The sequence below is a fragment of the Trypanosoma grayi genome (assembly GCF_000691245.1).
Source record: "Trypanosoma grayi strain ANR4 Tgr_148_V1, whole genome shotgun sequence".
NCBI lineage: Eukaryota > Euglenozoa > Kinetoplastea > Trypanosomatida > Trypanosomatidae > Trypanosoma > Trypanosoma grayi.
In genome coordinates, this window is record NW_008825767.1 from 1 (window position 1) to 13,571 (window position 13,571).

Here is a 13,571-nt window from a genome sequence, read left to right on the forward strand (position 1 = left end):
ACAAACAAAAAAAACAAACTGTCTTTAGCGGTTGCTGGACAGCCGATGCTGTGCGGTGGTTGGCGAAGGGAATCACATCTAAAGGATTCATGTTCATTGATGCTTATTGTTGTGCTGGAGCTCAATGCAGCAACAGCAACATTCGCAGAGGCCGCATGCAGAGTAACAGCAGCGGAACCTGTGTGCGTGACGTGGGCGCCGCTGCTTGCGTGGGGCTTCAATGACCCAATGGGTTTGATGGACTGAGCAGCGTGCAGGTATGGCCCAATAGGCATGGCGGCGCTTGCCTGTTTTACTACTGCTGACTGCCACTACGCATGACGTGGGGACCTCCTCTCTTCTGCAAGAGGTACGACGTCTACCTGCTACCACTGACGCATTCGGCAGCCTGCAAAGTTCATTGGGGGGGCAGAGGACGACAAAGAGAGTACCGGCCCACACGCAGAGTCTGCTGTGTGCTGGTGCCACGCAAGACAGTGCCGAATCGCACAGAAAACAACAACAACAAAAAAACCCACAACTGTAATTATTGAGCCAGGCGAGGGGCGACCACGACATCGCGGCGTTGCTGTGCTCTCTGTGCGTCGCCAGATCTCGCTAAGCGGTGAGACCGTAGCGAGTCCACGTGGTGCCAACTCCAGCGTCCAGTGGCCAGAGGGCGAGTGAGTGGGAGGCGGCACCTCCGTTGTGCGACGGTTGCGTGACGCCTTGTGGGCCAGGACGTTTGGCTTTTATTTTATTTTTTTTTATCCTGGCGGAGCTGAGAGCGAAACGAAACAAAATCAAACATAAAAACAACAACAACAACAACAACACACCACAAAAGAAAGTGCAGTATCATATGCAGTGGGCACCACAGCCACCAGGGATGGTGCTGGTCTGGTCTGTCTCCAGCCCTCTTCGCCTGTTCCTCCCCGTTTTTATTACTACCGTTGCGGACACCTCGTCCCCGTTTCTCAGTTTTGTTGGTGCTTCTGTTTTTGCTGTTGCTGTTCTAGGGATGCCACCGAAATCCGAAAGGGAGAAGACGCCGGTTGGCGCCGGAGTCAAACGGTCGCGCAGCCGTTCGCCACCCGCCACGCCGCCAACGAAGATGACCAAGCCGACTGGGAGGAGCAACACACCGTCGCCATCGCGGTCTTTAGAGGCCAAAGCAACCACAGTCGAGCCTTCAATGCCTCCTGCTGCTGCCCCAACTACACCCACTGCTGTTGCTGCCGTAGAGCCGCTGGCATTGCCGAAGGACGACGCAAAAAAGACAGAGAACAGTATCTGGAGCCAGGTGGAGCCGTTCCAGCGGCGGACCGAAGCGAAGGACTTCGAACCAGAGCATATGTTTAAGCTCATCACGTGGAACGTTGCTGGCCTGCGCGGACTACTGCGGAAGGACGCCCGAGCGATCCAGCAGCTTCTGGAGGCGGAGCAGCCAGACGCGCTGTGCCTGCAGGAAACGAAGCTGAACCCCGAAGACCCGCAGAACACCACGCTTGGTGAGGTGCCGGGCTACCGCTTCGTCGATCACGCGTGTCGTGCAAAGAAAGGCTACTCCGGCACCCGCACATATATTAAGGACACGGTCGCGGCAGAGTGGAAGACGACCACGGTGAAGGGCTTCAACACACTCAAATCAGCGCAGAACGTCGGCCGAAGCGACGGCGATGACGAGGGTCGGGTGTTGACGACGTATTTTGGTACAGGTGGCAAGGACAGCAACGAATTCGCTCTGGCGCTGGTGAACACGTACATCCCCAATAGCGGTATGACACTCGAGCGTCTGCCGTACCGCTACCAGACGTTTGACGTGAAGGTGCGGCAGCACTTGTGCGCACTGTCGGCCTCCTGCAGGCCATTTACGCGCGGCGGTGCCAACGACGCAAGCGTCGGCACGTCACCACTCACCGGATTCATCTGGACTGGCGATCTGAACGTTGCAGAGCGCGACTACGACCGCTACTTCGCCGGGACGTACAAGGCAATGCAGAAGTGCAGCGGCTTCACCCCGGAGGAGCGCGTCTCGTTCCGCGAGACGCTGCGGTTGACGGGTGCGGTGGACACATTCCGTGCCTTGTACCCGCGGGCGGCGCCGGTGTACACGTTCTGGTCTGCACGCATCAATGGCCGGGCGAGGGGGCTCGGCTGGCGGCTCGACTACTTTGTCGTCTCTGCCGCGCTGGCGAGCCGCGTCGTAGATTGTTTCACAATGCCACACGTGATGGGCAGCGACCACTGCCCGGTGCAGATGTGGCTGCGAAAGTGACACACCGCGTGTTTTTTTTTTTTCCACCATGAAGAGGGATGAAGAGAAGGGAGGGGAGTGACCTCCAGAAGACGAAGAGGGAGGGAGGAGAAATCAGATGTCGCCTGTGGCACCTTGGCGTTGGACGAGAGAGCGTGCGTGCCTTGCGTCTTTGACTGTGGAATGGATGGAGGTGAATGCGCCGCGTGACCTTGGCATGGTTCAACACGGAAATGTGACAGTGAGGAAAGGACCGACTGATTTCTATTCCTTTTGGTTTCTTTTTTCTTCTTTCTGCGTCTGTGTGTGAATACCGCATATCAAGAATTGCGCAGGCTCCTCTTCCTTGGTTGCTTAAGCAGCAGCAAGCAAAAGGGAATCACAGCGCACATGTTGGCCGCTGTGGAGGGCTGTGGTGCGTACGGTACGGCGTGTCACTGCTACAAGTGGAACTAAGACCTGTTGGTACTCAGTCCACGGCACTTATCGATATCAGTCACGCATGCACTCCGGTTGCAGCTGCAGGCACCTTTTGCCGAGTAAGGGAGAGTGGATAACACCAACGTCACCGTCTATTATGCCATTGAGCACCTGTACAGATAACATGTGCTTTTCGGTCTGTTTGCTGCACTGCCATTGCATAGTCTGCATGTACTACGGTACATTGACTTTACAGGGAGGCAATGCTCCCGCCAAAGTGAAGGAGCTTGTTGAATTGACATGAGAGCTGCCTTTTGGTGGGGCCTATGCGATATTTCTGTTATGCGCTACACGATTCCGATTGAAGCCTGTGTGACTCGTCGTGAGACATGGAGGTGTGCGATGGTGCTGCACACGGGAAAGAACTCTGCTCCGGGACGAATGGTGATTCTCGTGGCCTATGCCTCGATGCGGAGACCGAGCTCGCAGGCATATGGCATATCTGAGGTTGATGCGCGTAGCCACAACGCCAAGGCATGCGTTTTCGCTGTTTTTCTTTTGTTACTGTCTGTGTGTGTGTGTGTGTGTGTGTTTAGAGCGGGGAGGAAGTCGCTCTTTGGGCGACTTTGTGTGAACGTTGCAGGTATGCTTGAATGTATCACTGACGACGTGCCACCACGAATGTGTATGAGGGTCCTATTTTTCTTGTAGTGTGCGCAGCTGCACCCCCTCCCCCTCAGCTGGTTGCAGTCTCTCTTTTACGCCCCCGCAGTGGGCGTTCTCGTGTTCACATGGCGGCCTGCCGCCGCGTCTTGCACGGCAATGGCGACAACAGCAGCCACAGCCCAGCGAACCTCATTATTGTCAACCGCAACGTCACCGCGTCAGTGGGCGACGAGGCCGGTTCTGCTGTGCCGTAACTAGTCGTGTTTTCGTCCCGCTGCGGTGCCAGTGTGGGTGAGGTGCGGTGCGGAGGTGGCGGCGCGGGGTGGTTGCACACGTGGGCGTGGCGCTGGCGAGTCTTCAAAGCCCAAAGGGCAGGGCTCTGGCAGCTTACGCGGTCACGTTGCAAGCGACCCAGTTGTCCTTTCTGATGAAGGAGCTGATGCTTCTGCTCTTGCGGTGCGGCGCTGGTGGTGAGGTGAAGCGATGTGGAGGAAGTAATTATGAAGGAGGAATGAAGAAGCATTGCAAGACCCAGAATCGAAGCCTGGTGCTCTCGTGATTCTGTGGGGCAAGTCCTGAATGCATGTATGGGTGCCTGTATGTGTATACACGCATATTTATTGCTGTTTGCGTGAACGTTGGTGCGACTGCTATGATTCCGTTTTTCTTTGCTTTTACTGGCCTTGTGGATCGCCTACTGCGCCTTCCACTTGGGGTGCGTCTGTCTGTCGGGGTTGGGGCGCTGCAGCAGGAAATAGGAAGGAGACATCACCTGGTGAGAGGAGCAGCACTGCAGGACGGGGACATGATGCCGCACGGCGTGCCGAAGGGTCTTGGTGACCCCCGGGACGCCGCGCGCGGCCAGTGGGAGATGAGCAACTGCGTCGTCACCGACGACGCCTTCTCGCGCCCCAATACAGACCACATGGACGAGCTGCACAAAACGCAGCCATGGAAGTCGTCGCCGCACTATTTCCAGAGCGTCAAGGTCTCCGTGCTGGCCGCGCTGCAGATGATGATCCACGCCAAACGTGGCAGTCCCAACGTGGCGTGTGACAGCAGCAGCAGCACCAGCGGCAGCGGCACCGCCTCACCCCCGGATAAGTCGCGCCGCGAGAACTGGTTCGAGGTGATGGGGCTGCTGCTAGGGCACTTCAATGGGCGCGAGATGATCGTGACGGGCGCCTTCGGCCTCCCCGTCGACGCATCAGAGGTGGAGTGCTCCATGAACGATGCCTCACAGCTGTATATGCTGGACTTTCTGCAGTATCACCAGCGCGGCGGCACGCAAGAGGGCTGCATCGGTTGGTACCACAGCCACCCCGGCTACACCTGCTTCCTCTCTGGCACCGACGTCAACACGCAGCAACTCGGGCAGTCCGCGCAGGACCCATGGCTGGCGATCGTCGTTGATCCTGTGCGCACCATCTCCAGCGGCAGGCTTGATATGAAGGCGTTCCGTACATTCCCGGAGGCGTACGCAGCGGAGCAACTGCAGGAGGCACAGCAGCGCAGGAGCCACACGGTGGCGGGCAGGCGGTCGGAGAGATCAGCGGCGTCGGCCACCAGCTCCATCCCTGCCTCACGTGTCAGGGAGTACGGCGTGCATGCCCACCGTTACTATGAGCTGCCCATCACACTGGTCCGCAGCAAAAACGACGAGGCGCAGCTTGACCGTCTGTGGTGCCGCTACTGGACGCTGACGTTCAGTATGAATCCCCTCGCCGCCAACCGATCTCTGACGACGCAGCATATGCATCAGCTAGCGAACGTGCTCGAGAGCGGCGTGGCGGGCCGAATTGGGAAGGAAACAGAGAGCAGCAGGGTCTATAGTGCAACGTCACNCGACAACAATCGCAGCAGATGGAGGCTGAGGAAGACACACTCGATGATGCTGAAGCATTCCAACAGAGGAGCATCCAAATGCGCTACTTGGCCTCCGCTCTGGCGTCGGAGGTGGCACTGGCCAGCACGTTGACTGCGGTAAAGAACGCCGCGTTTCAGGCGTAGTTAGTCCCGCCTTACTCACTGCCCAGAGCAAGAGAAAAAAAAAAGGGTGTGGCGCGTGGAAGACAAATACCCGTTGCCGGCTCATGCCCTTCTCCTTTGGGCGCGTGACAGCAAAGGTAAATGAGGGGAAACCCACAGCACAACAACAAACAAACAAACAAACAAACAAGCAAGGAAGAAGAAGGGTGAAACGTTCGTCTAGTGGTGCGGTCTATCGATGCACGTGGTGAGAGGGGCCCGGGGTGCCCTGGTGGCGAGGCCGCTCTTCGCGCTGTTGCTGCTGCACTTCAGCACACTGGTGAGGGGCTCTCCCCCACTCTGCAGGGAGGAAAGAACTTGCGTGTCTTTCTGCAATCATTCATTTTTCTTTTTTGTTTCACATTGCATTCCTCACGCAGTGACGATACAGTAACGAATAAAACGAAAACAGATAGTGTGGAGAAGTAGTAAAAAAAGAAGGAAACGAGGCAAGACAAGTGAGTAGCTGACAGACATCAATAACCAGAGGCAGACTTGAAATAATAAGGCAGAGAAAGAATGCGGGGCTGTATGCGGCCTCAAACTATGGCGCTCGCCTCTAGCGCCACCGCACTTTCACCCCTGCTGCCGTGTCTGGCGTTCTCCTGCTGGCGCGCGGTACAAATGCGGGGGTGCGCCTCCACGCACACAGCCGCCAGCAACAGTGACAACGCTGGCAGCAGCAGCAGCAATGGTAACACGGCGAGTTCGCCCATGCCGTATAAGTCGACCCACAGGGGAAGCGGCGACGCGGCGTTGCCGCGGAAACACAACGGCAGCAGCCCCTCTGCTGCTGCCTCCGGGAGTAGTGATGCGCAGAAGTCACCGAACCTCGCGGGGTCACGCTCGTCGTGCACTGAAGATGGCGGCTCGGTGCCGAGCCGGCCGCTCTCCCCGCTGCAGCGGCGCCAACTTCTCTTCAAGCACAAGGCGGCCTTCACCCTCACCCCACAGGCACTCCGTCGTGTCAAGTACTTGTTGGGACAGTGCCGTGAGAAGGAGCAGCTTGCTCCGGACGGAATTCGCATCAGCGTGCGCCGCCGTGGCTGCAGCGGCTACAGCTATACGGTGAATTATCACTACCCGCAAATGGAGGAGCCACTGATGACCAAAAGCGACGATAACAATAACAACAATAGTCGCAGCAGCCGTAATGACAGGAAAACAAGTAACGCGGGTGATTTGCGGAAGAAGGACGTGGTGGTGGAGCAGGATGGTGTTAAGGTTGTGGTGGACAGTGACGCGCTCTTCTATGTGATTGGAACAGAGATGGACTACGTTGTGCGGAACGTGGAGGAGAAGTTCACGTTCCGCAACCCGAATCAAAAGTATTCGTGCGGCTGCGAGGAGAGCTTCATGCCCTTCGATATCGATGAGCAGGAGTGAGGGGAGTGAGGTGCAGATGCGCCTGTCTGCATGGACGCCGTGTGCGTCTCCCACGGCTGGAGCCCTATGTGGAGGGATACAGACAGGAGCACCGCGGCCGAACAGATATACACGCACACGCATGCTCTCCTTCGGTGGCGGAGAAAGTGGAAAGGGGCAACAAGAAGAGAGGGTGCGTATACATATATATACAAATATATAAATATATATGAGGATGGAGCCACGTGCAGAATCATGTGGGTGGGCGGGCGTACGCCTAGGCCCATTGACTCCCTTTTTTTTTCCGTTTGGAAGCGCCATACACGCACGCACATACGCATACAAGTACACGCACACACTCCGGCTTCTCACTTCTCATTACTCTCTTTCATTCAGCTTCTTTTTTTCCCGCATTTGCACCGCTCTTTCTTTGTTTCACTGTTCAACACAACACGTCTGAAGAAGGCGCAAGTGCTGTATCGACCATCTACGATATCCGAACGGCTATGGTGTTTTTCGTCAACGCCGCGGCAGATGTGCGCGGCACCAAGCAGAACCTGCGCCTTCAGTTTCCCGCGTGCCCCACACTGCTGGAGTTGGCCAGCGCTGTGGAGCTGCACTTCACAGCAGCAGCAGCAGCAGCAGCAGCAGCAGAAGCTGGGGTGGCACCATTCCGCGTAGACTTACTGATGCTGTTCGATGAATACGCGTTACGGTGGGCGGAGTTGTACAGCTCCGCGCAGCTGTCAACAGACTGCCAGGTGTACGCGTTCCACACGTTGACAGCTGCGGGGACACGTGGTGCGAGCAGCGAACTGCCGGCAGGTGGCGTAGTCGATAGTCCGGGTGTAATCATGCCTCCCAGCACAACAGTTGTCTGCGCCGCACCCGCACGTGATGTCTCGCCCTCCCTCTCCTCTCTCGACTGGGTGGATACCGACATCGTCAACAGCTGCGGTAGCAACAGCACAAGCAGCAGTTATCACTACCGACATCTTGCAGGGGGAATCGGAAGTCCAGCACCCACAGATAACTGCCGTCCAATGTTACATCGACCTACACGAGTAGCAACAAGAAGAAACCAAAAAATGGGACTTGGCGAGCGCCTTCGCGCCGTATTCGATACACTCGACAGCCATCAGAAAGGCTACCTACTGTACACTGATATCAAGCGTGCGGTGGATGCACAACGCACGGTGTTCATGAATTACTCCGCGGAAGTTCTCTTTGTGCTAGCGGACCAGGACGGTGACGACTGCGTGTCGTACAGGGACTGGGTGAGTTTCGCCGTCGAGCACCCCACTGTGGTGGACGCACTTTTCTACGCCATGCAGCCTGCACAGCACCATGACCACCACTATAAGAAGCAGCAACCACAGCAGAAGAAGAAGACACAGTTGTCATCATCGTCGTCATCGTTGTCGTTGTTGGATGGGGCGGGCCGGCAGTCGGAAGGTCTATTCGAGCGGTCACGCGCAACGCAGGCGTACGAAGAGGCGCGGCTGGCGGCAGACGCTGCGCGCCTCAACGCACTGCGGGTAGTGGGGCGCGAGTTGGCCGCACTCCGCTGCTTGAGGGGGCGACAGTGGTAGCGGCGCCCTTCTCCATTTTACCCACCCACACACGCGCATGCAATCACTGTTGCTCTATCCATCATCTGCTCACTTTCTGCATCCCCGGTGGGTGTAGCCAGTGGAAGAGGGCCTTCCTCCTTTCCTCCTTCCTCACGTGCGCCACAGAAGGATCACGCACAATCATATTTGTGCTTTCTTGTACACACACACACACACACACACACACACACGCGCGCGCACCCATTATCGTAAATGGCAAATCGGCTGCCCTCGCGGGCGGTCGGCCAGCGGCCACAGCGGCAGTACCTCAACAAAGCGACGGAGTTCTTTTTCCGCGAGCTGGACAAAGGCCTCTCGTCGCCGTGCGTGGTGCTCTCGCTGGGCGCGCTCTTTGCCGTGGCGGGGTGGAAATTTCTTGACTACTACGTCGAGCCGAACCGTCAGCAGAACGCGGTGTGGCGGCGACCGCAGTCACGCGTGCCGCTGAGTGACTCGCACAACACATTCTGGGGCCTCGGCATCGGCGGCGACGAGTGGCGCGGCATACCGGGTGGCCGCCACACCGCGGAGAGCATGACGGAAGGCGCGGAGGAGGCGCTGCGGCGTCCCACGCTGGTGGACAGCGAGATGAGTGAGCTGCCGGACGGCGGCGGGTCGGACCAGAGCGTGGTGTGCATGCAGCTGCCGGAGTACGACGCGCGGCTGGGCGACGATGTGGTGTACCGCAGCGTGCACTACGTCCCCGGACTGGCACTTGGCAGCGGGCGAAGCGGTACATCTACTGCTCCAGTAGCAACAAAAGCAAAGGTAGAGGAGGGTGCGGAGGAGGAGGAGGAGACGTCGCCGTATCTCTCCCGCATGCCGGCACGTGGCGCATCTATCATCCATGGCATGGTGAAATGCAAAGCCATCACGTCGCTGAACAACTGTGTGCCGTACGCCGGGCACCTCGAGGGCGAGTACGCGCGGAAGATGATGCTGGCGCTCGGCCCTGTCCACATCCTGCGCGACATTGCGCAGACCTCCTTCCCGCTGCGCCTGACCACCGCGAGGGAGGCACCGGTGTCGGCGCTTGTCTGCGGTCTGCACAGCGGTGAGATCCCGCGCTGGTTGAGCAACGCGTTCCCGAACTTCCGTGTCGACGTTGTCGAACGAGACGGCACTCTTGCCCGCGTCTGCCGCCGCTTTCTTGGCTTCCAGGAGTCTGGCAACCTGCGCCTCTTCATCGCGGACCCCGCCGACTTCCTTCGCCGCACTGCCGTGCAGGACGTGGGGCGGCGCTACGACCTCATCATGGTTGACGCCATTGACGGTGCGGGGCGGCTTAGCACGCAGTACGGGCACCTTGAGTTCATCAACAGCATCCGCAACAGTCTGACGGGCGCAGGCTGCGTCATCATGTCACTCCCCAACCGCGACGGCGCGTTCCTGTACAACGTTGTGCAGAATTGGCGTATCGCCTTCCCCGGGCGGACGGTTATCCTCGTGCACTGCGTCACATCCCCACACACGATGCTCATGACCTTCCAGGACGATGCAGGGCGCGGCAAGGCGAACTTCGGCACCATCGCTAATGCGGAGGAGTTCAGGGACCTGCTGCGCACCAAACTCGCGCACTACGGCCCGAGACGTGTGCCGTTCGACCTCACCCGCGAGGTGTCGCAGGATTCGTTCCGTATTCTTCATCCCAGCACGGTGTACCCGATCGAGGCGTACCTGCCGGTCGGCCACCCGGAGCTGCGAGACGCTGCTGCTGCTGCTCGTGGTGGTAGTAGTAGTGGCGGCGGGGGCCAGTTGGGTGGGTGGAGTGCGTGGCTGCGGCAATGGAGCAGCGCGTGGCTCACGCCGTCGCAGCGCGCTGATCTGCGGCGGATGGAGCGATGATGTGAGAGTGGGCATTCTGGAAGGGGGGAAGAGGTGCGGCGGTGGTGACAGACTGGGCGCATGAGTGCACACCTGGGCTGGGTGTAGAGTCGGCTGCTACCTAGTGATTATGTTTAAAGGATGTCTGCTGCCTCTTTGTGTTCTCTCGGATGGATAAGATGAGCAACGCGCAAAAGGAAAAAGAAAAGAAAAGGTAGAGGGGAAAGGACACGTACGCACAGACAAAGTTTAGAGGTTATAGGTTGCCTTTAGGAATCGAAACGAAACGAAACACAAAAAAAAGGTCAAGAACAGGGAGGTATTTTCAATACAAATAAAGTAGTATTAACCGTCGACACGGGGTGATGCTCGGCGTGACAGTACTCGCTGTGACGAAAGTCATCGTCGCTGTCTGCATCGGCGCCTTCACCAGCCGCAAGATCCCAAATGCCTCCGTGACAGTGCGTGACTTTAGTTTCATTATTGCCAACGTCCTTCTGCCATGTCTGACCTTCTACAACACCGCTGTTTCCGTTAACGCGGAGCTGCTCATCCACTGTTCCGTTCTCTTGGTGTTCGCGCTGCTGCTGATTGGACTCGGCCTCCTATGCGGTTTGTTGGCGTCAAAGGTGCTCTTCCGCGTCCGGCGCACTGGCATCCCGCACGAACTGCGTAAGTCTCTGCGCTTCACACTCTTGTACAGTGACGCATCCGGCATGGAGAGCAGCAGCAGCAGCAGCAGCCGAACACGGCAGTGGCGCAAGTGTGGTGTGGTGTTGCAGCCGGTTGTGTGTGTCGTGGTCAGTGGCGCGCTGGAGCAGCAGCGCGTGGAGGCGTCGGAGGTGCTGCCGCTCATCGAGCCTCCCGGCGTCGAGTACGAGGAGCAGCCGTTCTACCACTACGCCTCCATGCTCGCATGCTCGCTGCAGAACGCCGTTACGCTGCCGCTCTCGCTGCTGCAGGCGCTTGCGGTGTCCCTTCCATGGATTGATCTCCCAACCGGCACGTCGTACATCTTCATTTACAGCGTTATTGTTAGCGCGTACTTTTGGAGTGCCGGGCCGATGATTGTGGCCCACGCAAAGAGCGAGACAGACAAGCGCCGCACCATACGCGAGGTGCTGGAGGTGCACCAGAAGCTGCAGAGCCGCCGCGATGCTGCCACGCAGACGGAGGTGCACAGAGCGGTTTCACTGGTGACGTCGCCGAACGTCCAAACCGTTCGAATGCTGCCGCTACCAAGCCAAGCAGCCCCATCCTTAACAAGAGCAGAAACAACCGGCACCACAACATCTGGAGAGGCTGCACATCTAAACGGCACGCCAGCGACACTGAATATTGGCGATGCAGATGTAGATGCTGCTGCTGCTGCGCTCGCGCTGCGCAGCACTGGTAAGCAGACGGACTTCCAGCCGAATCTTGACTATACTGTCTTCGCCGCAACGTCGGCGTCATGCGAAACGTTCCCGTACAACTGGCGGGAGCGCGGCCTCGTCCGCGTCATGTACGAGCGCGATTTCAAGGATGCCGCTGCTGCGGAGAAGCAGGACACCAACCGCCTCCTCGACTTTCTGCGGGGGTGCAAGAACGTGATAGTGCATCTGCTGCAGACGCTGGCCTTCACGTCGGTGGTGGCGGGCGTCGTGGTGGGCCTCGTGCCGCCGCTGCGGTGGCTCCTCCTCGAGGGGCCGCTGTCGATGCTGATGGACTCCATCGCGCTTATCGCGCAGGGCTCCGTGCCGGCGTCGCTGCTGCTGCTCGGCTCCAACCTAGTTGGCACCTCCTCGCTGCACGACACGGTCCCGGAGGTGCACTTGCGTGAGGCAGAACAGAACACAGAGCTGCCGCTCAATGACGAAGGCGTAGACCCCAGCGAGGTGGCCGCGTACAACGCGCAGCACGCGGAGATTGAGTTCGATGAGCACGCGTCGTTTACACTGGCGAACCTGCAGCGGGACTACGCGGAGATGGTGGCGGCCGCCTTCAGCAGGGGTCCGACAGCAACATCAGCGGAAGCCATGAGAGAAGGAGGCGCCGAAGCGGTGAGGAAGGTGCCGTCTTCTACAAATGAAGGGGTGATGAACTACCTGCACAGTATCTTCTCGCTCCATGGCATTCGCAAAAGTTTCGTGTTTGGCATTCTTTTCATCCGTCTGCTGTTCCTCCCCGCTGTGGGGTTCACGCTGGTGCTGACGCTGCGGAGTGTGATGCCGGTGCTGTTTGGGGGGGACCAGAAGCAAAACGTGTTGGTGCTGGTGCTCCTCGGCGAGCTGGCGGCGCCCACTGCGATCAACTGTACTCTGCTCTTCAACACGCAACACTACATGCCAGGCGTGTGGGCGAAGATGCTGTTCTTCCAGTACATCGCCTGCACGCTCTCGTTCGTGCTGTGGTGCACAATATCCCTCTATATTTCCAGCTAACCCGAACACACCAGAGAAGAGAATAAAATGGCAAGAAAGGATGTCTAGTGGTGACGGTGGCGGCAGCAGATGAGACCATTCCCCCCCATGCAGGCGCACTGCACCTGTGGAGGAGGAGGCGGAGGAGGAGCCGTCGTCGCCGCCGCCGCAGCAGCAGCAACAGGACCCAATGATTTGCTAACCGACGCCACTCATCCTGAGTGGGGTGTGTTGGCCAGAGCAAGTCGATGTGTGTATAAAAGTCTGTGCCCTGTCGCGCGGCACCTCCACGCCTCTCCCTCTCCTTCTCCCCCCCTCTCTCTCTCTCTGTTGCGTAGTGTGAGGCAGAGCACGAAGGGGGTATCCACCGCAACAAGTGGATATCTACAAACACACACGCCCACATGCATCAACTTCACCGCCTTTTTCCCTTTCTCACGTTTCGACTTACTTTGGGTCTCATCGTTATAGAGTGGCAACCATCAAGGGTTGAAACAAGAACATCATCATCAGCAGCAAGCAAGCAAGAAGCAAAAGCAAATAGGAATCAGAACTGCGTGCGTGTGCGGAGGTAGTGTGGGTGTGATCGGAGCGAGATCCAGCAACCCGAAGAAAAGCCAACCACACACACACACACACACCCACGAAAGGAGAAGAAGGGGACGAAGAGGAGACGCACAAGTCGGCGGGCAGTAGCAGCNCACACACACACACACACCCACGAAAGGAGAAGAAGGGGACGAAGAGGAGACGCACAAGTCGGCGGGCAGTAGCAGCAGCAGCGGGAGGGAACACAAGAGGGCGGCGTGGGGAATACCGGCACACGCCCAGCAGCAAGGAGGAGTGAGTAGTACGCACAGCAGAGAGGAGGGCTGAAGAGGAGGAGGAGGAGGAGGAGGGCTGCTGCCATCTGCACAGCGGTATCAGGCCTTCAGCTTTTGTCCTCCCTTTATTCTCTTTCCTTCTCTCACTCGTATTCTTCCTAGTTCGCTTCTTCGGTTTTTTTTTTTTTTTTTT

The 13,571-nt window shown here is 58.1% G+C and overlaps 7 protein-coding genes across 7 annotated transcripts; all 7 read left to right on the forward strand.

The window, feature by feature from the left end:
* Positions 1 to 841: 841 nt before the first annotated feature.
* Positions 842 to 2,257, forward strand: DQ04_01481000 (apurinic/apyrimidinic endonuclease; the record flags this gene model as incomplete). Its single annotated transcript, XM_009310781.1, has 1 exon — positions 842 to 2,257. One exon carries the CDS (start codon positions 842 to 844, stop codon positions 2,255 to 2,257), a length of 1,416 nt encoding a protein of 471 aa, XP_009309056.1.
* Positions 2,258 to 2,998: 741 nt separating this feature from the next.
* On the forward strand, positions 2,999 to 3,367 carry DQ04_01481010 (hypothetical protein; the record flags this gene model as incomplete). The annotated part of the gene is made up of 1 exon (XM_009310782.1): positions 2,999 to 3,367. The coding sequence occupies one exon, from the start codon at positions 2,999 to 3,001 to the stop codon at positions 3,365 to 3,367; it is 369 nt and encodes a 122-aa protein (XP_009309057.1).
* A 607-nt stretch (positions 3,368 to 3,974) lies between these two features.
* DQ04_01481020 (metallopeptidase) lies at positions 3,975 to 5,300 on the forward strand (the record flags this gene model as incomplete). The annotated part of the gene is made up of 1 exon (XM_009310783.1): positions 3,975 to 5,300. The coding sequence occupies one exon, from the start codon at positions 3,975 to 3,977 to the stop codon at positions 5,298 to 5,300; it is 1,326 nt and encodes a 441-aa protein (XP_009309058.1).
* A 596-nt stretch (positions 5,301 to 5,896) lies between these two features.
* DQ04_01481030 (iron-sulfur cluster assembly protein) lies at positions 5,897 to 6,736 on the forward strand (the record flags this gene model as incomplete). Its single annotated transcript, XM_009310784.1, has 1 exon — positions 5,897 to 6,736. One exon carries the CDS (start codon positions 5,897 to 5,899, stop codon positions 6,734 to 6,736), a length of 840 nt encoding a protein of 279 aa, XP_009309059.1.
* A 485-nt stretch (positions 6,737 to 7,221) lies between these two features.
* On the forward strand, positions 7,222 to 8,307 carry DQ04_01481040 (calmodulin-like protein containing EF hand domain; the record flags this gene model as incomplete). The annotated part of the gene is made up of 1 exon (XM_009310785.1): positions 7,222 to 8,307. The coding sequence occupies one exon, from the start codon at positions 7,222 to 7,224 to the stop codon at positions 8,305 to 8,307; it is 1,086 nt and encodes a 361-aa protein (XP_009309060.1).
* A 234-nt stretch (positions 8,308 to 8,541) lies between these two features.
* On the forward strand, positions 8,542 to 10,173 carry DQ04_01481050 (hypothetical protein; the record flags this gene model as incomplete). Its single annotated transcript, XM_009310786.1, has 1 exon — positions 8,542 to 10,173. One exon carries the CDS (start codon positions 8,542 to 8,544, stop codon positions 10,171 to 10,173), a length of 1,632 nt encoding a protein of 543 aa, XP_009309061.1.
* Positions 10,174 to 10,517: 344 nt separating this feature from the next.
* Positions 10,518 to 12,575, forward strand: DQ04_01481060 (putative transporter; the record flags this gene model as incomplete). Its single annotated transcript, XM_009310787.1, has 1 exon — positions 10,518 to 12,575. One exon carries the CDS (start codon positions 10,518 to 10,520, stop codon positions 12,573 to 12,575), a length of 2,058 nt encoding a protein of 685 aa, XP_009309062.1.
* Positions 12,576 to 13,571: the final 996 nt, after the last annotated feature.